The sequence below is a fragment of the Procambarus clarkii genome, chromosome 56, assembly GCF_040958095.1.
Source record: "Procambarus clarkii isolate CNS0578487 chromosome 56, FALCON_Pclarkii_2.0, whole genome shotgun sequence".
Classification (NCBI taxonomy): Eukaryota; Metazoa; Arthropoda; class Malacostraca; order Decapoda; family Cambaridae; genus Procambarus; species Procambarus clarkii.
The window spans coordinates 30,729,781-30,755,478 of NC_091205.1; the positions used below are offsets into that span (position 1 = coordinate 30,729,781).

General features: G+C 43.8%; 1 protein-coding gene across 1 annotated transcript in view; it reads right to left on the bottom strand.

Annotated features, from left to right (window-relative positions):
• The window catches only part of LOC138353238 (putative carbonic anhydrase-like protein 2), an 867,912-nt gene extending 861,573 nt beyond the window's left edge, over positions 1-6,339 (bottom strand). The window contains exon 1 of the mRNA XM_069306124.1: positions 5,213-6,339. Within this exon, the coding sequence (XP_069162225.1) occupies positions 5,213-5,291 (79 nt within the window). The 5' untranslated portion in view covers positions 5,292-6,339. The remainder of the gene's footprint in view (positions 1-5,212) is intronic.
• Positions 6,340-25,698: the final 19,359 nt, after the last annotated feature.

Below are 25,698 nucleotides of genomic sequence, written 5' to 3' on the forward strand. Positions count from 1 at the left end.
TCTTTTCTTCACCTTAAAAGTACGAAAATGAGTTTTGGAGAACTCCTATTCCAATTAAGCCCTGATGCTAAGAAAATAGTTAGAGGGATAGAAGCCCTAAACCAGAAAATAATAAATACAGAATATGCGGTCATATTCAATGAAACATATATATATATATATATATATATATATATATATATATATATATATATATATATATATATATATATATATATATATATATATATATATATATATATGTGTGTGTGTGTATATCACGAAAATAAACACGTGATTAAGAATGTGACAATGTCAGACCACGAAGGAAAAATGAAACAGGAAATTTCCTTAAGTACTTTCGTATATTAAATACATCTTCAGAAGGTCACCTTCTGAAGATGTATTTAATATACGAAAGTACTTAAGGAAATTTCCTGTTTCATTTTTTCCTTCGTGGTCTGACATTGTCATATATATATATATATATGTCGTACCTAGTAGCCAGAACGCACTTCTCAGCCTACTATGCAAGGCCCGATTTGCCTAATAAGCCAAGTTTTCATGAATTAATATATTTTCTCTATTTTTTTTCTTATGAAATGATAAGGTTACCCATTTCATTATGTATGAGGTCAATTTAGTTTTATTGTAGTTAAAGTTAACGTAGATATATGACCGAACCTAACCAACCCTACCTAACCTAACCTAACCTATCTTTATAGGTTAGGTTGGGTTAGGTAGCCGAAAAAGGTAGGTTAGGTTAGGTTAGGTAGGTTAGGTAGTCGAAAAAACATTAATTCATGAAAACTTTTCTTATTAGGCAAATCGGGCCTTGCATAGTAGGCTGAGAAGTGCGTTCTGTCTACTAGGTACGACATATGTATATATATATATATATATATATATATATATATATATATATATATATATATATATATATATATATATATATATATATATATATATATATGCGAACAATCCTGAATGGTCCCCAGGACAATATGCAACTGAAAACTCACACCCCAGAAGTGACTCGAACCCATACTCCCAGGAGCAACGCAACTGGTATGTACAAGACGCCTTAATCCACTTGACCATCACGACAGGACATAATGAGGTGATAGCCGAGGCTATTTGAACCACCCCACCGCCGGCACTCGGATAGTAATCTTGGGCATAGCATCTTGTCGTGATGGTCAAGTGGATTAAGGCGTCTTGTACATACCAGTTGCGTTGCTCCTGGGAGTATGGGTTCGAGTCACTTCTGGGGTGTGAGTTTTCAGTTATATATATATATATATATATATATATATATATATATATATATATATATATATATATATATATATATATATATATATGCAAACAAGCCTGAATGGTCCCCAGGACTATATACAACTGAAAACTCACACCCCAGAAGTGACTCGAACCCATACTCCCACAACTGGTATGTACAGGGACGCCTTAATCCGCTTGACCATCACGACCGGACATAAGGAAGTGATAGCCGAGGCTATATGAACCACTTCCCCGCCGGCACCCATTGTGGGAGTATGGGTTCGAGTCACTTCTGGGGTGTGAGTTTTCAGTTGTATATAGTCCTGGGGACCATTCAGGCTTGTTTGCATTTGTGTTCCTCACGTGTGCCCCAAAGAATGAGGTGATTTGATAAAATGCTATGCCCAAGATTACCATCCGAGTGCCGGCGGGGAAGTGGTTCATATAGCCTCGGCTATCACTTCCTTATGTCCGGTCGTGATGGTCAAGCGGATTAAGGCGTCCCTGTACATACCAGTTGTGGGAGTATGGGTTCGAGTCACTTCTGGGGTGTGAGTTTTCAGTTGTATATAGTCCTGGGGACCATTCAGGCTTGTTTGCATTTGTGTTCCTCACGTGTGCCCCAAAGAATGAGGTGATTTGATAAAATGCTATGCCCAAGATTACCATCCGAGTGCCGGCGGGGAAGTGGTTCATATAGCCTCGGCTATCACTTCCTTATGTCCGGTCGTGATGGTCAAGCGGATTAAGGCGTCCCTGTACATACCAGTTGTGGGAGTATGGGTTCGAGTCACTTCTGGGGTGTGAGTTTTCAGTTATATATATATATATATATATATATATATATATATATATATATATATATATATATATATATATATATATATATATATATGTATGTATATTTTATTAAATATGACCGAAAAAGTAAGATTAATAATTCTAACACGAATTTTCTCAATCTTTCGTACATTATGCTTCACTGTTGGAGGTAAATCAAAAATCACTTCTCCAAAATTCATTTTTATTTTTTATTTATATATATATGTATATATATTGGTAGCAGTCTTTCCTGTAGACATATATTATTAAATATGACCGAAAAAGTAAGATTAATAATTCTAACACGAACTTTCTCAATGTTTCTTACATGTTGATGGTAACTGAAAAATCAATTCTCCCAAATTCATTTTTATTTCAAGTCTGACGGGACACTTGAGCGCGTTGCGTAAAACTTGTTACATTTTCAAAGACTTTAGTTTACACACACACAACTATAACTGAACAGAGCTTAAACATCTTCGATTTTTTATACCTGCATTTGGGTGAGGTGATATGTTACAACAGTTTTGGATGAGGTGAAAACACTTTCAACACAAGACAGAACACGAAACAATGGGTATAATATTTTGTAAGTTAAAGGGAAGAATGGAAGTAACTGCAAAGGGCCTATTGGCCCATATTTCTTGATGCTTCTATATTGGTGCGGAGACTTGAAGTGGGTAGAATATAGTTGTGCATTAATTGGCTGTTGATTGCTGGTGTCGACTTCTTAATGTGTAGTGCCTCGCAGATATCTAGCCGCCTGCTATTGCTGTATCTATCGATGATTTCCGTGTTTTTTGTTAAGACTTCTCTGGTGATAGTCTGGTTATGAGAAGAGATTATATGTTCCTTAATGAGGCCCTGTTGCTTATGCATCGTTAATCGCCTGGAAAGAGATGTTGTTGTCTTGCCTATATACTGAATTCTTTGAGGCTTACAGTCCCCAAGTGGGCATTTGAAGGCATAGACGACATTGGTCTCCTTTAAAGCGTTCTGCTTTGTGTCTGGAGAGTTTCTCATGAGTAGTTTGGCCGTTTTTTTGGTTTTATAGTAGATCGTCAATTGTATCTTCTGATTTTTGTCTGAATGGATAACGTTTCTATCAACAATATCTTTCAGGACCCTTTCCTCCATTTTATGAGCTGTGGAAAAGAAGTTCCTGTAAAATAGTCTAATAGGGGGTACAAGTGTTGTGTTAGTTGACTCTTCAGAGGTTGCATGGCATTACACATTCCTTTTTATGATGGCTTCAACGAAACTACTGGAGAAGCCGTTGTTGACTAGGACCTGCCTTACCTACATAGTTCTTCATCGACTTGCTTCCATCCTGAGCTGTGGCTGAGTGCACGGTCGACGTAAGCGTTGACAATACTCCTCTTGTACCTGTCTGGGTAGTCACTGTTGGCATTGAGGCACATTCCTATGTTTCTTTCCTTAGTGTAGAGTGCAGTGTGGAAACCTCCGCTCCTTTCCATGACTGTTACATCTAGAAAGGGCAGCTTCAAATCCTTCTCCATCTCGTAAGTGAAACTCAACACAGAATTCCGCTCGAATGCCTCCTTTTTACACAGGTACCTGATGTCAGACGTCTGCACGAGCTGAAGGAGGCATTCGAGCGGAATTCTGTGTTGAGTTTCACTTACGAGATGGAGAAGGATGGGAAGCTGCCCGCTCTAAATGGAGGGCAGCTTAATCTAGAAAGCTGCCCTCCATCAGCTTTCTAGAGCTGATGGAAAGCCTCGGCTACCATCGTCTTTTGTACGGTCACGGTTGGTCAAGTGGTTAAGGTACCTGTTATGCCAGTTGCATAGTGCTCCCGGCTGTCTGGGTTTGAGTCACTTCTGGGGTGTGGAGTTTTCAGTATATATTTTCATAATGAGATACATGTCATGAATACTTAGACAAAGCTACTTAAAACACTGGTGGGTTGGTGGTTCGGTTGAGGGAAGGATGACGTGGTGCGTTAGTGAGGTAAGAAGACCATGGAGGAGAGTACATGTTGTGCATGTGGGGGAGAAGAGTGCATGTTGTGCATGTGGGGGAGGAGAGTACATGTTGTGTATGTGGGGAGGAGAGTACATGTTGTGCATGTGGGGGAGGAGAGTACATGTTGTGCATGTGGGGAGGAGAGTACATGTTGTGCATGTGGGGGAGGAGAGTACATGTTGTGCATGTGGGGAGGAGAGTACATGTTGTGCATGTGGAGGAGGAGAGTACATGGTGTGCATGTGGGGAGGAGAGTACATGTTGTGCATGCGGGGAGGAGAGTACATGTTGTGCATGTGTGGGAGGAGAGTACATGTTGTGCATGTGGGGAGGAGAGTACATGTTGTGCATGTGGGGAGGAGAGTACATGTTGTGCATGTGGGGGAGGAGAGTACATGTTGTGCATGTGGGGAGGAGAGTACATGTTGTGCATGTGGAGGAGGAGAGTACATGTTGTGCATGTGGGGAGGAGAGTACATGTTGTGCATGTGGGGGAGGAGAGTACATGTTGTGCATGTGGAGGAGGAGAGTACATGTTGTGCATGTGGGGAGGAGAGTACATGTTGTGCATGTGTGGGAGGAGAGTACATGTTGTGCATGTGGGGAGGAGAGTACATGTTGTGCATGTGGGGGAGGAGAGTACATGTTATGCACGTGGGATACTGAGGGAGAATGCGGAGGCAGGTCGTAGTTATAGAATGTGGGAGAGGGCGTTGTGCTCAGGTGGGAGAGGGCGTGGTGCTCAGGTGGGAGAGGGCGTGGTGCTCAGGTGGGAGAGGGCGTGGTGTTCAGGTGGGAGAGGGCGTGGTGCTCAGGTGGGAGAGGGCGTGATGCTCAGGTGGGAGAGGGCGTGGTGCTCAGGTGGGAGAGGGCGTGGTGCTCAGGTGGGAGAGGGCGTGGTGCTCAGGTGGGAGAGGGCGTGGTGCTCAGGTGGGAGAGGGCGTGGGGCTCAGGTGGGAGAGGGCGTGGTGCTCAGGTGGGAGTGGGCGTGGTGCTCAGGTGGGAGAGGGCGTGATGCTCAGGTGGGAGTGGGCGTGGGGCTGGAGGACGAGGTGAGGAGGGCTGGAGGACGAGGTGAGGAGGGCTGGAGGACGAGGTGGTGATGGAGGACAATAAGGTAAACTATGGAGGGTGACATTACCTGCGGTGTGTGAGAGGAGCAGCACCAGGACTGCCACTGGCAACCTCTTCACCATACTGCTCTCTCTTCTCTCCTTCATGTTGCCACTCTGCTGATGGCACCTCCACTACGCTGATGGCACCTCCACTACGCTGATGGCACCTCCACTACGCTGATGGCACCTCCACTACGCTGATGGCACCTCCACTACGCTGATGGTACCTCCACTCCGCTAACGACAACTCCACTACGCTGATGGCAACTCCACTCAGCTGATGGCAACTCCACTCTGCTGACGGCAACTCAACTTCGCTGATGGCAACTCCACTCCACTGATGACACTCTCCAGTCGGATGATGGCAACTCCACTCTGCTGACGGCAACTTCACTCCGCTGATGGCAACTTCACTTCACTAATGGCAACTCCACTCGGCTGATGGCAACTCCATTACGCTAATGGCGACGCTACTCCGCTGATGGCAACTCCACTCCCCTTACGGTAACTCGACTCCATTAATAGCAACTCCACTCCACCAATGGGTCCTCTCCCGGTATCCCAACAACTTAAGGGGATCCAGGGTGTGAAATGTCCCAACTCTAAAAGTTGCGAACGCTTACAGGATCCCACCTCTATTGGATTCCAGCTCTAAAAGTCCCAAGGTCTAATTAAGTCGGTGTTCTGGCCCATGCAGTACCATCTTGCACCAGCCCACCTCACCTCTATATACCGTGCACCGGATAGACTGGGACAATAATACTGATTGCAGCAGAGCCTTGCTGGATGTTTGACTGGAGGCTGGTTATCGTGGCTCCTGTACCACCACTAGACTCCGATCACTGTTAAGTCCTCACTGAAATGTAATTATATCTCCCTCCTTTTCGGACGTCACAAAGTTGTCAATATATATATACAAACACTTATCGCGCACATGTTCACATACTGACATCTTAAGAAAATAACCTTAAGGTAGAAAGTAGTTTTAGATCACCAATATCTCCGTACACGCGGTGTATTGCATTCCATTTTTTTAAGCAATTCGAAACTCTTTTTATTGGAAATCGCGTACTCTGTTTTAAACGAGTTGACAAAACTCCCGGTCCACGTGGGTGCGAGGCGGAGGCAGCAAACTCGCGTCCTCCCACTATGAGCGCCGACGGCAAACTGAACCACTCTGGACTTGGTCCACTCCTCCTCCTCCCCCTTCTTCTTCCCCTCCACCGTCTGGCATAATACGTGTCGTATGGAGGTGTACGCTATCAGGCTAACACACACACACACACACACACACACACACACACACACACACACACACACACACACACACACACACACACACACACACACACACGCACACACACACAAACACACACACACACACACACACACACACACACACACACACACACACACACACACACACACACACACACACACACAGGGGCCTGGTAGCCTGGTGGATAGCGCGCAGGACTCGTAATTCTGTGGCGCGGGTTCGATTCCCGCACCAGGCAGAAACAAATGGGCAAAGTTTCTTTCACCCCGAATGCCCCTGTTACCTAGCAGTAAATAGCTACCTGGGTGTTAGTCAGCTGTCACGGGCTGCTTCCTGGGGTGTGTGAGTGTGGTGTGGAAAAATAAGTAGTTAGTAAACAGTTGATTGACAGTTTAGAGGCGGGCCGAAAGAGCAAAGCTCAACTCCCGCAAACACAACTAGGTCAACTAGGTGAACACACACACACACACACACACACACACACACACACACACACACACACACACACACACACACACACACACACACACACACACACACACACACACCACATATGTCAAACCATTCCTGGAGTATGCGGCTCCAGCATGGAGTCCATATCGAGTCAAGCATAAGACTAAACTGAAAAAGATTCAAAGGTTTGCCACCAGACTAGTACCCGAGCTGAGAGGTATGAGCTACGAGGAGAGACTACGGGAATTAAACCTCACTTCGTATGAAGACAGAAAAGTTATGGGGGACATGATCACCACATTCAAGATTCTCAAGGGAATTGACAGGGTTGATAAAGTCAGGCTATTTAACACAAGGGGCACACGCACTAGGGGACACAGGTTGAAACTGAGTGCACAAATGAGTTACAGAGGTATTAGAAAGAACTTTTTTAGTTTAAGAGTGGTTGACAAATGGAATGCATTAGGAAGTGATGTGGTGGAGGCTGACTCCATACACAGTTTCAAGTGTAGATATGATAGAGCCCAATAGGCTCAGGAACCTGTACACCAGTTGATTGACGGTTGAGAGGCGGGATCAAAGAGCCAGAGCTCAACCACCCGCAAGCACAACTAAGTGAGTACAACTAGGTGAGTACACACACAGGGAGGTGAAATCCTTCAAGAGTCAATAGAGAGAAAGATCTGGGGGTTGATATCACACCGAACCTGTCCCCAGAGGCCCACATCGAAAGGATACCATCAGAGGCATATGCTCGATTGGCCAACATAAGAACTACCTTTAAAAACATGTGAAAGGAATCGTTCAGAACCTTGTATTCCACTTATGTCAGAACAATCCTAGAGTGTGCAGCTCCAGCCTGGAGTCCATACCTTGTTAAACACACGACAGAGTTAGAAAAGATTTAGAGGTATATCATTAGACTAATCCCAAAAATGACAGGTATGAGGTGCGAGGAAAGGCTATTGGAGCTAAACCTCACGTCTCTAGAAGACAGAAGAGTAAAGGGAGACATGACAACCACCTACAAAATTCTCAGGGGAAATGACAGGGTGGGTGGACAAAGTCAAACTATTTTGCACGGGTAGAACACGCACAAAGGGACACAGGTGGAAACTTATTACCTATATGAACTACAGAGACATTAAAAAGTATTTTCTCAGTGTCAGAAAGTTAACAAATGGAATGCATTGGGCAGTGATGTGATGGAAGAAGACTCCATACACAGTTTCAAATGTAGATTTGATAGAAGCTAATAGGCACAAGAATCTGTACACCAGTTGATTGACAGTTGCAAGGCGGGACCAAAGAGCCAAAGCTCAATACCCGAAAGCACAACTAGGTGACTAAACACACACAAACACACACACACACACACACACACACACACACACACACACACACACACACACACACACACACACACACACACACACACACACACACACACATACACACACACACACACACACACACACACACACACACACACACACACACACACACACACACACACACACACACACACACACACACACACACACACACACACACACACACACACCCCTCTCTCCCACTCCCTCTCTCCCACTCCCACTATCTCTCTCCTGCTCTCTCTCTCTCTCTGTCTCTCTCTCTCTCTCTCTCTCTCTCTCTCTCTCTCTCTCTCTCTCTCTCTCTCTCTCTCTCTCTCTCTCTCTCTCTCTCTCTCTCTCTCTCTCTCTCTCTCTCTCTCTCCCTCCCTCCCTCCCTCCCCCTCTCCCTCCCTCTCTTTCCTTCCCCCTCCCTCTTTTTCCTTCCCCCTCCCTCTCTGCCCACACACACACACACACACCTCCCCCCCCCTCTCTCCCTCACCCGCTCTCTCCCTCACCCGCTCTCTTCCTCATCCACTCTCTCCCTCTCCTCTCTCTCCCTCCCGCCTCTCTCTCCATCTCCTCCCCCCCCCTCCCCTTCTACTTTCTTCTCACTTCAGTGGAAGGGTCGGATCCCCCCCCCCACCCACCCATTTATCTCTCCCTTTATCACTCCCTTTCTCTCTCTCTCTCTCTCTCTCTCTCTCTCTCTCTCTCTCTCTCTCTCTCTCTCTCTCTCTCTCTCTCTCTCTCTCCCTCTCTCTCTCTCTCTCTCCCTCCCCCATCCCAACAGGGTCAAGATGGCAGCCAGAGGTCCCAGGGGAGCAGGAAAGAGCCAAAGTGACGAGATGAAGGAAATGTTCGCCCAATTTCTGGAGGACATCAAGAGTGAGATGCAAGAAATGATGCAGGAAATGAAGAACGAAATAAGCAACCTGAAAAGAGAGCTGACAGCAGCAAAGGAGGAGATTAGAACCCTCAAAGAGAATGGTATCGAGGCTGAGAATCAGAAAACCACCCAGGGAGAAAGTGGTAATAGTTTTCTGGATGAGAATGCCACATTAAAAGCAACATTTGCTGAAATACTAAAACAAAATAACTCTGAAGTAATGACTGCAGTGATGGAGGTGGCCATGAAAGCAGCCACCTCGCAGGAGGCGGCACGCTCCACTAGCCAACTGCTGGAAAGGAAAAGATCAGTGGTTGCTGTGGGTATTAAGGAACAGGAAGGAACCAATAGGACAGAGTGGAATGACAAGGACAAAGCAGCAGTGAATGAAGTACTAAAGGCACTAGACATGGAAGGGGCCGAGCATAGCATTGAGAAGGTTTTCAGGCTAGGCCGGTACAACAAAGACCGAGACCGAATGATAAAGATAGTGTTTGCAAACGAGAACACAAAGGAGAGGATCCTATCAAGGAAGAGCTCCCTGAAAAACGTGGGAAAATTAAAAAATGTATTCCTCCAGCGAGACATGACAAGGGAGGAGAGAGCCGTGGCGGCAGAAGCAAGGAAGAGGCGCAGGGCGAGAGGGGAAAACCAGGAAGTCACAGCTCCCAACACAACACCCCCAGAGGCGAGGGGGGAACCCACAACCAGCTACCCAGTAACACCAGAAGGGAGGACAACCCCGCCTCCCTCCTCTGTATAGAAAACCCCCCTACCCCAAACCCTCCCTGCCCCCACTCAAAAGTTCAGCCAAATCTCCCTCCCCCCAAACCCAATCCCCACCCTTCTACCCCTCCCCTCCTCCCGAGTCCTCCCTCCCCCCCTTTCCTTCCCGTCCTCCCTCCCCTTTCACCCCATACCCTCCCTGTCCCTCCCCCTTCACTGGATCCCCCGCCCCTCATTCCAGTATCCTCTGAGATCCTGTTACCCACCTCACAGGTCCTCACACCCATGGAACAGCCTCCCCCACCAGCAGAACACTCACCAAGGAGGCGATTTGAGAAGGGACAGAAGAAAGTGAGCCTCAAAGCGATGTACACTAACATAGATGGAATTACAAATAAAGCAAATGAGCTTGGAGAACTGGTACTAGAGGAAAACCCAGACATAATAGCCCTCACAGAAACAAAGATCACGAAAACAATAACAAATGCAGTGTTCCCACAGGACTATTATGTTATGCGGAAAGAGAGGGAAGGAAGAGGTGGGGGTGGTGTAGCTCTGCTGGTAAGAAAAGGCTGGGATTTTGAGGAGATGGATATTCAGGGCTGTGAAGGTTTCAGTGACTACATAGCAGGTACTGTAACAAATGGAGGGAAAAAAATTATAGTCGCAGTCATATATAATCCACCACCAAATGACAGAAGACCTAGACAGGAATATGATAGAAACAACATGGCCACCATTAACATAATAGAAAGAGCAGCTTCTGTTGCTAGCAGGAATGGATCTGGACTACTAATTATGGGAGACTTCAACCATGGGAAGATAGATTGGAAGAACAGAGACCCGCATGGAGGACCAGAAACATGGAGAGCTAAGCTGCTGGACGTGGCAACAAGAAACTTTCTAAGCCAGCATACCAAAGAGCCAACAAGAATGAGAGGAGAAGATGAACCAGCAATGCTTGATTTGATATTTACCCTAAATGAATGGGATATAAGGGAAGTTAAGATGGAAGCGCCCTTGGGAATGAGTGACCACAGTGTATTGAACTTTGAGTACCTGGTAGAGCTAGGACTTATCTCCCCCCAAAAAGAACTAGGAATCAAAAGGCTGGCATACCGAAAGGGGAATTATGAACAGATGAGAAGTTTCCTAAGTGAAATACCTTGGGACACAGACCTCAGAGACAAGTCTGTACAGGGTATGATGGACTATGTTACCCAAAAGTGTCAGGAGGCAGTAAACAGGTTCATCCCGGCCCAAAGGGAAAAATCCGAGAAGCAACAGAAGAATCCATGGTATAATAGGGCATGTATGGAAGCGAAGAAACTGAACAAAAAGGCGTGGAGGAACTTCCGGAATAACAGAACACCAGAAAGCAGGGAGAGATACCAGACAACCAGGAATGAGTACGTCAGGGTGAGAAGAGAAGCAGAGAAAAATTTTGAAAATGATATAGCAAACTAAGCCAAGACCGAACCAAAGCTACTCCACAGTCACATCAGAAGGAAAACAACAGTGAAAGAACAGGTATTGAAACTTAGAACAGGCGAGGACAAGTATACAGAGAATGACAGAGAGGTGTGTGAGGAACTCAACAAGAGGTTCCAGGAGGTCTTCACAATAAAACAGGGTGAGGTCACTGTGCTAGGAGAAAGGGAGGTAAACCAGGCGGCCTTGGAGGAGTTCGAAATTACGAGAGAGGAGGTCAAGAGACACCTGCTGGATCTGGATGTTAGAAAGGCGGTTGGTCCAGATGGGATCTCACCATGGGTACTGAAAGAGTGTGCAGAGGCACTTTGCTTGCCACTCTCCATAGTGTATAGTAAATCACTAGAGACGGGAGACCTACCAGAAATATGGAAGACGGCGAATGTGGTCCCAATATACAAAAAGGACGACAGACAAGAGGCACTGAACTACAGGCCAGTGTCCTTGACTTGTATACCATGCAAGGTGATGGAGAAGATCGTGAGAAAAAACCTGGTAACACATCTGGAGAGAAGGGACTTCGTGACAAATCGCCAACATGGATTCAGGGAGGGTAAATCTTGCCTTACAGGCTTGATAGAATTCTACGATCAGGTGACACAGATTAAGCAAGAAAGAGAGGGCTGGGCGGACTGCATTTTCTTGGATTGTCGGAAAGCCTTTGACACAGTGCCGCATAAGAGGCTGGTACATAAGCTGGAGAGACAGGCAGGTGTAGCTGGTAAGGTGCTCCAGTGGATAAGGGAGTATCTAAGCAATAGGAAGCAGAGAGTTACGGTGAGGGGTGAGACCTCCGATTGGCGTGAAGTCACCAGTGGAGTCCCACAGGGCTCTGTACTCGGTCCTATCTTGTTTCTGATATATGTAAATGATCTCCCGGAGGGTATCGATTCATTTCTCTCAATGTTTGCGGACGATGCTAAAATTATGAGAAGGATTAAAACAGAAGAGGACTGTTTGAGGCTTCAAGAAGACCTAGACAAGCTGAAGGAATGGTCGAACAAATGGTTGTTAGAGTTTAACCCAACCAAATGTAATGTAATGAAGATAGGTGTAGGGAGCAGGAGGCCAGATACAAGGTATCATCTGGGAGAGGAAATTCTTCAGGAGTCAGAGAAGGAAAAAGACTTGGGGGTTGATATCACGCCAGACCTGTCTCCTGCAGCACATATCAAGCGGATAACATCAGCGGCATATGCCAGGCTGGCCAACATACGAACGGCATTCAGAAACTTGTGTAAAGAATCATTCAGAACTTTGTATACCACATATGTCAGGCCAATCCTGGAGTATGCAGCCCCAGCATGGAGTCCATATCTAGTCAAGGATAAGACTAAACTGGAAAAGGTTCAAAGGTTTGCCACCAGACTAGTACCCGAGCTGAGAGGTATGAGCTACGAGGAGAGACTACGGGAATTAAACCTCACTTCGCTGGAAGACAGAAGAGTTAGGGGGGACATGATCACCACATTCAAGATTCTGAAGGGGATTGATAGGGTAGATAAAGACAGTCTATTTAACACAAGGGGAACACGCACAAGGGGACACAGGTGGAAACTGAGTGCCCAAATGAGCCACAGAGATATTAGAAGGAACTTTTTTAGTGTCAGAGTGGTTGACAAATGGAATGCATTAGGGGGTGATGTGGTGGAGGCTCACTCCATACACAGTTTCAAGTGTAGATATGACAGAGCCCGATAGGCTCAGGAATCTGTACACCTGTTGATTGACGGTTGAGAGGCGGGACCAAAGAGCCAGAGCTCAACCCCCGCAAACACAACTAGGTGAGTACAACTAGGTGAGTACACACACACACACACACACACACACACAAACACACACACACACACACACACACACACACACACACACACACACACACACACACACACACACACACACACACACACACACACACACACACACACACACACACACACACACACACACACACACACACACAGATACACACACACACACACACACACACACACACACACAACTGCAGATAGACAGTTTGAAAATGACATAGCGAGTAAAGCTAAGACCCAACCAAAGCTGCTCCACAGCCACATCAGGAGGAAAACAGCAGTGAAGGAACAAGTGATGAAACTGCGAAAAGGGGAGAACAGATACACAGAGAATGACAAGGAGGAGTGTGAAGAACTCACCAAGAGATTCCAGGAGGTCTTCACAACAAAACAAGGAGAAGCCCCTGCACTAAATGAGGAGGAGGCAAACCAAGAAACTTTGGAGGAATTTGACCTCACCAGTGATGAGATCAAAAGGTGTCTGCTAGAGCTGGATGTGACAAAGGCTGTTGAACCTGACAGAATCTCACCATGGATACTAAAGGAAGGTACAGAAGCACTAAGTGTGCCACTCTCTATGGTGTATAACATGTCACTCGAAACAGGAGACCTACTAGAAAGTTGGAAGACCGCTAACGTAGTCCCAATATACAGGAAGGGTGTCAGGTTAGAGGCACCGAACTACAGGCCAGTTTCTCTAACTTGTATACCATGCAAGGTGACGGAGAAGATCGTGAGGAAAAGGATCGTAGAGCATCTGGAGGGAAATAGCTTTGTAACACGCCACCAACATGGGTTCAGAGATGTAAATCGTGCCTCACAGGTTTAATACAATTTTATGACCAGGCAACAAAAATTAGGCAGGAAAGAGAAGGGTGGACCGACTGCATTTTCCTGGACTGCCAGAAAGCCTTTGACACAGTACTCCATAAAAGCCTGTTAAAAAAGTTGGAACAACAGGCAGGAGTAAAAGGGAAGGTGCTCCAGTGGTTAAGGGAATACTTAAGCAAAAGGAAACATCGAGTAACGGTGAGGGGGGAGACATCAGAGTGGCGAGATGTCACCAGCGGAGTCCCACAGGGCTCAGTACTAGGACCCATCCTTTTTCTTTCTTTGTTTCATCTTTGAAAGGACCCATCCTGTTTCTAATATATGTAAACGATCTTCCGGAGGTTATAGACTCGTTTCTCTCGATGTTTGCTGATGATGCAAAAACTATGAGAAGAATCAAGACGGATGAAGATAGCCAGACACTACAGGATGACCTGCACAAACTGGAGGAATGGTCTAGAAAATGGCTGCTAAAGTTCAACTCAGGAAAGTGTAAGGTAATGAAATTAGGCGAAGGGAGCAGGAGGCTGAACACAAGGTATCATCTGGGAGGTGAAATCCTGCAGGAGTCAAATAGAGAGAAAGATCTGAGGGTTGATATCACACCGAAACTGTTCCCAGAGGCCCACATCAAAAGAATATCATCAGCGGCATATGCTAGACTGGCCAACATAAGAACTGCCTTTAGAAACTTGTGTAAGGAATCGTTCAGGACCCTGTATACCACTTACGTAAGACCAATCCTGGACCATGCAGCTCCAGCCTGGAGTCCATACCTAGTTAAACACAAGACAATGTTAAAGAAATTTCAGCGGTATGCCACAAGGCTCGTCCCGGAACTGAAAGGAATGAGCTACGAGGAAAGGCTAAAGGAGCTAAACCTCACCTCCCTGGAAAACAGAAGAGTAAGGGGAGACATGATAACCACCTACAAAATTCTCAGGGGAATTGACAGGGTGGACAAATACAAACTCTTCAGTACAGGTGGGACGCGAACAAAGGGACACAGTTAGAAACTTAGTACCCAGATGAGTCACAGACACGTTAGAAAGAATTTTTTCAGTGTCAGAGTAGTTAATAAATGGAACGCACTAGGAAGTGATGTGGTGGAGGCTGACTCCATACACAGTTTCAAATGTAGATATGATAGAGCCCAGTAGGATCGGGAGTCCGTACACCAGTTGATTGACAGTTGAGAGGCGGGACCAAAGAGCCAAATCTCCACCCCCGCAAGCACAATTAGGTGAGTACAATTAGGTGAGTACACACACACACACATACACACACACACACACACACACACACACACACACACACACACACACACACACACACACACACACACACGCGCGCGCGCGCGCGCGCGCAAACAAGTGAAGTTTGGCAAGTGAACTAAGGGAAAGAGCACAAGAAGTGAACCCAGATATAATCGGACTCACTAAAACAAAACTCTCAGGAATCATACCGAATGCTGTGTTTCCCCAGGAGTACACAGTAATAAGGAAAGAGAGGGAAGGTAGGGGAAGAGGTGGAGTTGCCCAACTAATGAGAAAGGAATGGAGTTTCAAGGAGATGGCTATCCCAGGCTCTGAGGGTTTCAGAGACTACATAGAAGGCACCATGACTATGGGAGGACCAAGAATAGTAGTAGCAGTAACATATAACCCTCTACCAAATGACAGAAGACCCAGTCAAGAGTATGACAACAACAACATGGCAGTTAACACTATAATTGAGAGGGCAGCCTCTGCTTCCTGTAGAAATAGATCCCACCTGGTCATCATGGGGGACTTCAATCACGGAAGGATTGACTGGAAGAACAAGGAACCGCATGGAGGTTATCTTGAGGTTATCTTAAGATGATTTCGGGGCTTTTTTAGTGTTCCCGCGGCCCGGTCCTCGACCAGGCCTCTACCCCCAGGAAGCAGCCCATGACAGCTGGCTAACACCCAGGTACCTATTTTTTTTTGCTAGGTAAAAGGGGCATAGGGTGAAAGAAACTCTGCCCATTGTTTCTCGCCAGAGCCCGGGATTGAACCTGGGACCACAGGATTTCAAGTACAGTGTGCTGTCCGCTCGGCCGACCGGCTCCCTGGCGAGGAGCGGAGGCGAGGATACGTGGAGAGCCAAACTACTGGAGGTGGTGACTAGAAACTTTTAAACCCAGCATGTCAGAGAACCCACAAGGATGAGAGGAAATGACGAACCAGCGAGACTCGACCTAGTCTTCACTCTGAACGACTCCGACATAAGAGAAATCGCTTTTGAGACCCAAGTAGGAATGAGCGACCACAGTGTACTGGCGTTTGAGTACCTGATTGAAGAAGAGTTTTTGAACTCGAGGAGGGGTACTGAAAAGAAAAGGCTGGCATTCCAAAAGAGAAACTATGTGGAAATATGAAAATTCCTTACAGATATAGCATGGGAAACAGAGCTCAGGGGAAAGACGGCCCAAACATGATGAACTACATCACGCAGAAGTGCAAGGAAGCAGCAAACAAGTTTGTCCCAGTCCAAAAGGAAAACAGTGAAATGAAGATGAGAAACCTATGGTTTATTCAGAAATGTAGGCTAGCTAAGCAGCAAAGTAAAAGGGTGTGGAGAAACTATAGGAATGACAGGACACTTGAGAGCAGAGAAAGATACCAGAGTGCCAGGAATGCATATGTTAGGATGAGAAGAGAGGCAGAAAGACAATACGAAAATGACATCGCAAGCAAGCCAAAGACTCAGCCTGAATTGCTGCACAGCCACATCAAGAAAAAAAAACAGTAAAGGAACAGGTTATGAAATTAAGGATAGGGACAGAAGGATTCACTACAAATGACAAGGAAGTGTGTGAGGAACTGAATAAGAAATTCCAGGAGGTCTTCCCCTTATAGCAAGGAGACATTTGAGAGATAAGAGAGGGAATAGTTAACCACGAACCACTGGAAGAGTTCGAGATTACCAGTTGGGAAGTAAGGGAGTGTTTACTAGAGTTGGATGTGACAAATCTCCCCTTGGATACTAAAGGAAGGAGCAGAAGAATTGTGCCTGCCACTCTCCATAGTGTAAAACAAATCACTGGCAACAGGGGAACTGCCAGAAATTTGGAAAGCAGCTAACGTAGTCCCGATATATAAAATAGGTGATAGACAGGAGGCACTGAAAAACAGGCCAGTGTCCCTAACCTGCATTCCATGCAAGCTGATGGAGAAGATTGTGCGAAGAAAGCTAGTGGAACATCTGGAGCAAAAGAACTTTGTAGCACAGCATCAACATGGGCTCAGGGATGGCAAGTCCTGCCTCTCAGAGTTACTTGAATTCTACGACCAGGCAACAAAAATCAGGCAAGAAAGAGAAGGGTGGGCAGACTGCATATTTTGGGATTGCCAGAAAGCCTTTCATACAGTACCACACAAGAGAAAAAGTGAAAAAGCTGGAGATGAAGGCTGGAGTGAAAGTGAATGTACTCCATTGGATAAAGGAGTACCTAAGCAACAGGCGACAACGAGTTAATGTGAGGGGTGAGATCTCAGATTAGTGAGACGTTACAAGTGGAGTCCCGCAGGGGTCAGTCCTTGGATCTATACTGTTTCTGATATATGTAAATGACCTCCCAGAGGGTATAGACTCGTTTCTCTCAATGTATGCTGATGATGCAAAAATTATGAGGAGGACTGAAACAAAGGATGATAGTAGGAGGCTACAAGATGACCTAAACAGACTGAGTGAATGGTCCAACAAATGGCTGTTAAAGTTCAACCCGAGTAAATGCAAGGTAATGAAACTAGGCGGTGGAAACAGTAGGCCAGACACAGGATACAGAATAGGAGATGGAAGTATTTAATGAAACGGACAGAGAGAAAGATCTAGGAGTTGATATCACACCAAACCTATCTCCTGAAACCCTCATAAAAAGAATAACGTTTGCGGCATATGCAAGGCCGGCTAACATCAGAACAGCCTTTAGGAACCTGTGTAAGAAATCATTCAGAATCTTGTATGCCACATATGTAAGACCAATCCTGGAGTATGCGGCCCCATCATGGAGCCCGTACCTTGTCAAGCACAAGACGAAGCTGGAAAAAGTTCAAAGGTAAGCCACTAGACAAGTCCTAGAACTAAGAGGCATGAGTTACGAGGAAAGGGTACCGGAAATGCACCTTACGACACTGGAAGACAGAAGAGTATGAGGAGACATGATCACAACCTACAAAATCCTCAGGGCAGTCGAACGGCTAAACAAGGATAAACTATTCAACACTGGTGGTACGCGAAAAATGGGACACAGGTGGAAACTGAGTACCCACATGAGCCACAGGGACGTTAAGAAAATAACTTTTTCAGTGTCAAAGTAGTTAACAGACGGAAGCCCCATTGGGAATGAGTGATCATAGTGTATTGAGCTTTGAGTACCTGGTTGAGCTGGGAATTATCACCCCCAAAAAAGATTCCCCAAAAAAAGAACTGGAAACCAAAGGGCTGGCGTATCGAAAGGGAAACTATGAGGAGATCAATAAATTCCTATGGGATATACATTGGGACACAGAACTCGGAACCAAGTCCGTACAAGACATGATGGACTATGCCACCCAAAAATGTCAGAAGGCTGTAAGCAGGTTTGTCTCAGCCTGACAGGAAAAAACAGAGAAGCAAAGGAAGAATCCGTGGTTTAATATGGAATGTATGAAAGCAAAGGAGCTGAACAAAAGGGCATGGAGGAACTTCCGTAATAACAGAACACCAGAAAGTAGAGAGAGAGATACCAGAGAACCAGGAACGAGTATGTCAGTGTCAGAAGAGCAGCAGAGAAAAGGTGTGAAAATGATATAGCTGATAAAGCCAAGACCGAACCAAAGCTACTACACAGTCACATCAGGAGGAAGACAACAGTGAAGGAACAGGTTATCTTGAGATTATCTTGTGATGATTTCGGCGCTTTTTTTTTTTTTTTAGTGTCCCTGTGGCCCAGTCCTCGACCAGGCCTCCACCCCCAGGAAGCAGCCCGTGACAGCTGACTAACACCCAGGTACCTATTTTACTGCTAGGTAACAGGGGCATAGGGTGAAAGAAACTCTGCCCATTTTTTCTCGCCGGCGCCTGGGATCGAACCCAGGACCACAGGATCACAAGTCCAGCGTGCTGTCCGCTCGGCCGACCGGCTCCCTGATGATGAAACTTAGGGTGGGCGAGGACAGGTACACAGAGAATGACAAAGAGGTGTGTGAAGATCTCAACAAAAGGTTCCAGGAGGTCTTTACAATAGAACCGGGAGATGTCACAGCGCTAGAAGAGGTGGCAGCAAACCAGGTGACCTTGGATAGGTTCGAAATTACAAGAGATGAGGTCAAGAAGCACCTATTGGAGTTGGATGTGAGAAAAGCTGTTGGGCTGGACGGAATCTCGCCATGGGTATTGAAAGAGTGTGCAAGAGCACTTTGCTTACCACTCTCCATAGTGTATAGTAGGCCACTGGACATCCTGTCCTCTTAGAAAGAACGTCAACATTTGCCGTTTGACTCTACGGCTGTTTTTGGACGTTATTTTGTGTAAAACTACGTCTATTATCACTTCCATGGACTATCTCTAGTTATACAATGAAATACCAAACTCTTATTATTCTATAACTCACTGACTATGCTCTGATATTTGTTCTTCAAGTAAAAATATATATATTTTTGCCTTAATTAGGCCATAATCCAGAAAATTCCAGCCTATCGATCTTTATATTTAGGAAAACATCTAATAAATTTGGAAACGAATTTTCCGCTCGCCGACAGTTGCCTGTTACTATTTAACCCTCTATGCTTTAATGTCGCTGGTCATTGTGACTTTCCCAGGATTTATATAGGTTTTGTAGTAGCATTTAGTCACACTACAGTAATTTAACTAATGGGAAACCTCTATAGTCGTCGTAAATTAATAATAATCATTTATCAAATAATAAATTAGCAAACATATACAACTTTTTATGTTACGACTTTTCATGTAGGCCGTTCTGTTTGTTTACAACCCCAGTGGTTCAAAATACACAATACTTTTAATATATAAGTGACTAAGTATGCTCTAATATATGGTCCTCAATGAAAATTATCGTGTTTTTTTTTGTTAATTTGTCCATAATGAATAAGATTCCTTACTGTTGATCTTTATATTAAGAAAAACATCTAAACAAATTGGTATTGTGTTTTCGTTCAGATAAAGTTTCCAGATACTATTTCCTAGTTATCAATTAATGTAGGTGGTTATTTTAATTCGCGGCTACCAGGGGCTTTCTCCCATTATAAAATATAAATGTACTCACTAACTATTCTCTGGTATCTGTTCTTCAAGTAAAATTACCTATTTTTTTTTGCTTAATTAGTCCATAATTCATAAAATTCCTTCAGGTCGATCTTTATATTTAGCAAAACATCTAATCAATTTGGAATTGAATTTTTCGTTCACCTACAGTTACCAGCTACTATTGCATTGTTATATTTTATGTCGCTGGTCATTACGATTTTCCAAGAATTTAAACAGCTAAACAGCAAGTAGCATCTTGTTAGAGTACAGGAATTTACCTATGGAGAACCTCGATAGCTGCCGAAAATTATTAATGATTATATATGGAATTTAAAATAATTAATTATATACCATTTCTTATGTTACGTCTTTGGCGGGTAGGCGGTTCTGCGGGTTTACAACCGAATTGTTTAAACATCACACTATTTTTAATGTATGAGTCACTAGTATGCTCCGATATATGTTCTGCAATGAAAATAAAGATTGTTTTGTTGTTAATTACTCCATAATGAATAAGATATCTTACTGTCAATCTTTATATTACGAAAAACATCTAAGAAATTTGGTATTAAGTTTTTGTTCAGATGGAATTACCATTTACTATTTTCTAGTTATCATTAATTGTAGGTGTCATTATTTTACTGTTATGTATATAGCTATTTAACATTATTCATTTATAAAACAGAACAATTTGGTAGTTCAACTGCTTCATAATTATGTTAAAATACATTGTGAAAACTACTTTATAATTAAAATAAGAATTTTGTGACAACCCCACATATCCTGTTGAAATCACGCCTCTTCGTCTTGTTGTCATGCACCTTTTTGTAAATATTATTATGCAATGTTTGACACAATTTATCACTGTATTTAAAAAATGTTTAGGTACTAATTCATTGCAAAGATGATTTCTTAAATGTGTAATGTGTTAATTCAATCTAAAATCTTTTTGCAACGTTTATATGCGATATACTTAGCTGGCAACTACCTAATATTTAAAAATAATAGTTACAACATTCTATTAATATATAAGGTTGAAATAAATATCACACAAAGTCTGTATATCTGTTTTTAGATGTCGTTTAAATTTCCTTTCAATCTTGAGTAAAAATTATGTTAATTATTATTAATCTAATTGTTATTATTTTAAGTAAAAGAATTCCAAGTATTCGAATAACCACGGGGGTCTCTGTTTGTGTACGAATGCACGGATTTGTTTTTGTTATGAGATTGGACGCCTTAGAAAGCATGATGCCTGAAACAGTCGAACACTATCTCCTGCACTGCTTCCGACATCATAGTGCCAGAGTAAATTTCAAACAACTCTTTATCGCACTTAAAATACCCTTCACAATCGAGCATATATTAGGAGGTGGTGACCACTCGTTTCAAGAAAAATACCAAATAGTCAAAGCACTGGCTAAATATCTACAGTCGACTAACAAATTGGGTCACATCTGACCCACGCCACATTTATACCTGTCGCCACCAACAGCTAAACACAGAAAACAACTGCCTCGTCGCAACACCATGGATCAGCTGACGCCATAAACACAACACACCGCCCTACGGTGCGGCAAGTCTCCCTACAACACACACCTCTGTTTTAATCACCGTTCCTCTATCTACAGCACAACGCAACAAGCACCTTGGTAGCTCCGATCATCGTCAACATAAACGCGTCCACCAACATCAGTACTGGTGCAGTCATCGGGAGGACAAACCCTTCATGCAAACTGCACCTACTATCAACAAGAAGAAGAAGAAGAAGCATGGTGCAGGCCACCTGTGGGGCGCATCCGATCCCACGATCGTCGTCACCCCTAAATCAACACAAAAACAGGCCACCTGTGTTATCCAGGTATTTAGTATTTAAGATTATAATAAAGTAATATTTATTTTATAATAATATTGCAGCAGGTTAGGGGCTAGGCATTTACACTCTTAGGTCAGCAAACTAGCTAGAAGGTTAGACCATTAAACTCCACTGGTCAACCGGGGCCCTGCATAGCCTAGCTTATCCTAACTTAACCCAGCTTAAACCATCTTAGCATAGTTCATTCTAGCTGTGCATAGTGCTTGCACAGCCTTGCTTATCCTAGTTTACCTCTTCCTAGCCTACCGTAGCCAAGCCAATCCCAGTATACGCTTACCTAGTCTTGTCTAGCCTAACCCTGCCTTGCTTTTAAACATGACCAGTCCTTCCTACCTTAGCCAAGCCTTGACCAGCTTAGCCAAGTCAATCCCTGCCTAGATATAGCATAGCCTAGCCTTTTTATTAATATATAGAAGGTACCACCTCTGGCTGAGTTTGTAGGAACTCTCAACTTACAGGGTTGAGGGTTCGATATATATATATATATATATATATATATATATATATATATATATATATATATATATATATATATATATATATATATATATATTTTATTAAATATGACCGAAAAAGTAAGATTAATAATTCTAACACGAATTTTCTCAATCTTTCGTACATTATGCTTCACTGTTGGAGGTAAATCAAAAATCACTTCTCCAAAATTCATTTTTATTTCTAGTCTGACGCGACACGGGCGCGTTTCGTAAAACTTATTACATTTTCAAAGACTTCACAAATACACAACTGATTAGAACTTGCGTTTCCCTGATTTTATATCTACATTTGAGTGAGGTGGGAAGGGTGATGTGGCATTACATTTGAGTAAGGTGGGAAGGATGATGTGGCATTAGAGGATATTAATAGGGTATTAAAAGTATCAACACAAGACAGAACACGAAACAATGGATATTGAATAGAAGTGTTTGTAGAAAGCCTATTGGTCCATATTTCTTGATGCTTCAATATTGGAGCGGAGTCTTGAGGTGGGTAGAATATAGTTGTGCAATAATTGGCTGTTGATTGCTGGTGTTGACTTCTTGATGTGTAGTGCCTCGCAAACGTCGAGCCGCCTGCTATCGCTGTATCTATCGATGATTTCTGTGTTGTTTACTAGGATTTCTCTGGCGATGGTTTGGTTATGGGAAGAGATTATATGTTCCTTAATGGAGCCCTGTTGTTTATGCATCGTTAAACGCCTAGAAAGAGATGTTGTTGTCTTGCCTATATACTGGGTTTTTTGGAGCTTACAGTCCCCAAGTGGGCATTTGAAGGCATAGACGACGTTAGTCTCTTTTAAAGCGTTCTGTTTCGTGTCTGGAGAGTTTCTCATGAGTAGGCTGGCCGTTTTTCTGGTTTTATAGTAAATCGTCAGTTGTATCCTCTGATTTTTGTCTGTAGGGATAACGTTTCTATTAACAATATCTTTCAGGACCCTTTCCTCTGTTTTATGAGCTGTGGAAAAGAAGTTCCTGTAAAATAGTCTAATAGGGGGTATAGGTGTTGTGTTAGTTGTCTCTTCGGAGGTTGCATGGCTTTTCACTTTCCTTCTTATGATGTCTTCGATGAAACCATTGGAGAAGCCGTTATTGACTAGAACCTGCCTTACCCTACAGAGTTCTTCGTCGACTTGCTTCCATTCTGAGCTGTGGCTGAGAGCACGGTCGACGTATGCGTTAACAACACTCCTCTTGTACCTGTCAGGGCAGTCGCTGTTGGCATTTAATATCCCCTATTGTTCTGTCTTGTGTTAATGCCACATCACCCTTCCCACCTCACTCAAATGTAAATATAAAATCAGAGAAACGCAAGTTCTAATCAGTTGTGTATTTGTGAAGTCTTTGAAAATGTAATAAGTTTTACGAAACGCGCCCGTGTCGCGTCAGACTAGAAATGAAAAATGAATTTTGGAGAAGTTATTTTTGATTTACCTCCAACAGTGAAGCGTAATGTACGAAAGATTGAGAAAATTCGTGTTAGAATTATTAATCTTACTTTTTCGGTCATATTTAATAATATATATATATATATATATATATATATATATATATATATATATATATATATATATATATATATATATATATATGTCTTACCTAGTAGCCAGAACGCACTTCTCAGCCTACTATGCAAGGCCCGATTTGCCTAATAAGCCAAGTTTTCATGAATTAATTGTTTTTCGACTACCTAACCTACCTAACCTAACCTAACCTAACTTTTTCGGCTACCTAACCCAACCTAACCTATAAAGATAGGTTAGGTTAGGTTAGGTAGGGTTGGTTAGGTTCGGTCATATATCTACGTTAATTTTAACTCCAATAAAAAAAAATGACCTCATACATAACGAAATGGGTAACTTTCTCATTTCATAAGAAACAAATTAGAGAAAATATATTAATTCAGGAAAACTTGGCTTATTAGGCAAATCGGGCCTTGCATAGTAGGCTGAGAAGTGCGTTCTGGCTACTAGGTACGACATATATATATATATATATATATATATATATATATATATATATATATATATATATATATATATATATATATATATATATATATATGCGAACAAGCCAGAATGGTCCCCTGGACAATATGCAACTGAAAACTCACACCCCAGAAGTGACTCGAACCCATACTCCCAGAAGCAACGCAACTGGTATGTACAAGACGCCTTAATCCACTTGACCATCACGACCGGACATAATGAGGTGATAGCCGAGGCTATTTGAACCACCCCACCGCCGGCACTCGGATAGTTATCTTGGGCATAGCATTTTACCAAATCACCTCATTCTTAGGGGCACACGTGAGGAACACAAATGCGAACAAGCCAGAATGGTCCCCTGGACAATATGCAACTGAAAACTCACACCCCAGAAGTGACTCGAACCCATACTCCCAGAAGCAACGCAACTGGTATGTACAAGACGCCTTAATCCACTTGACCATCACGACCGGACAAAATGAGGTGATAGCCGAGGCTATTTGAACCACCCCACCGCCGGCACTCGGATAGTTATCTTGGGCATAGCATTTTACCAAATCACCTCATTCTTAGGGGCACACGTGAGGAACACAAATGCGAACAAGCCAGAATGGTCCCCTGTACAATATGCTACTGAAAACTCACACCCCAGAAGTGACTCGAACCCATACTCCCAGAAGCAACGCAACTGGTATGTACAAGACGCCTTAATCCACTTGACCATCACGACCGGACATAATGAGGTGATAGCCGAGGCTATTTGAACCACCCCACCGCCGGCACTCGGATAGTTATCTTGGGCATAGCATTTTACCAAATCACCTCATTCTTAGGGGCACACGTGAGGAACACAAATGCGAACAAGCCAGAATGGTCCCCTGGACAATATGCAACTGAAAACTCACACCCCAGAAGTGACTCGAACCCATACTCCCAGAAGCAACGCAACTGGTATGTACAAGACGCCTTAATCCACTTGACCATCACGACCGGACATAATGAGGTGATAGCCGAGGCTATTTGAACCACCCCACCGCCGGCACTCG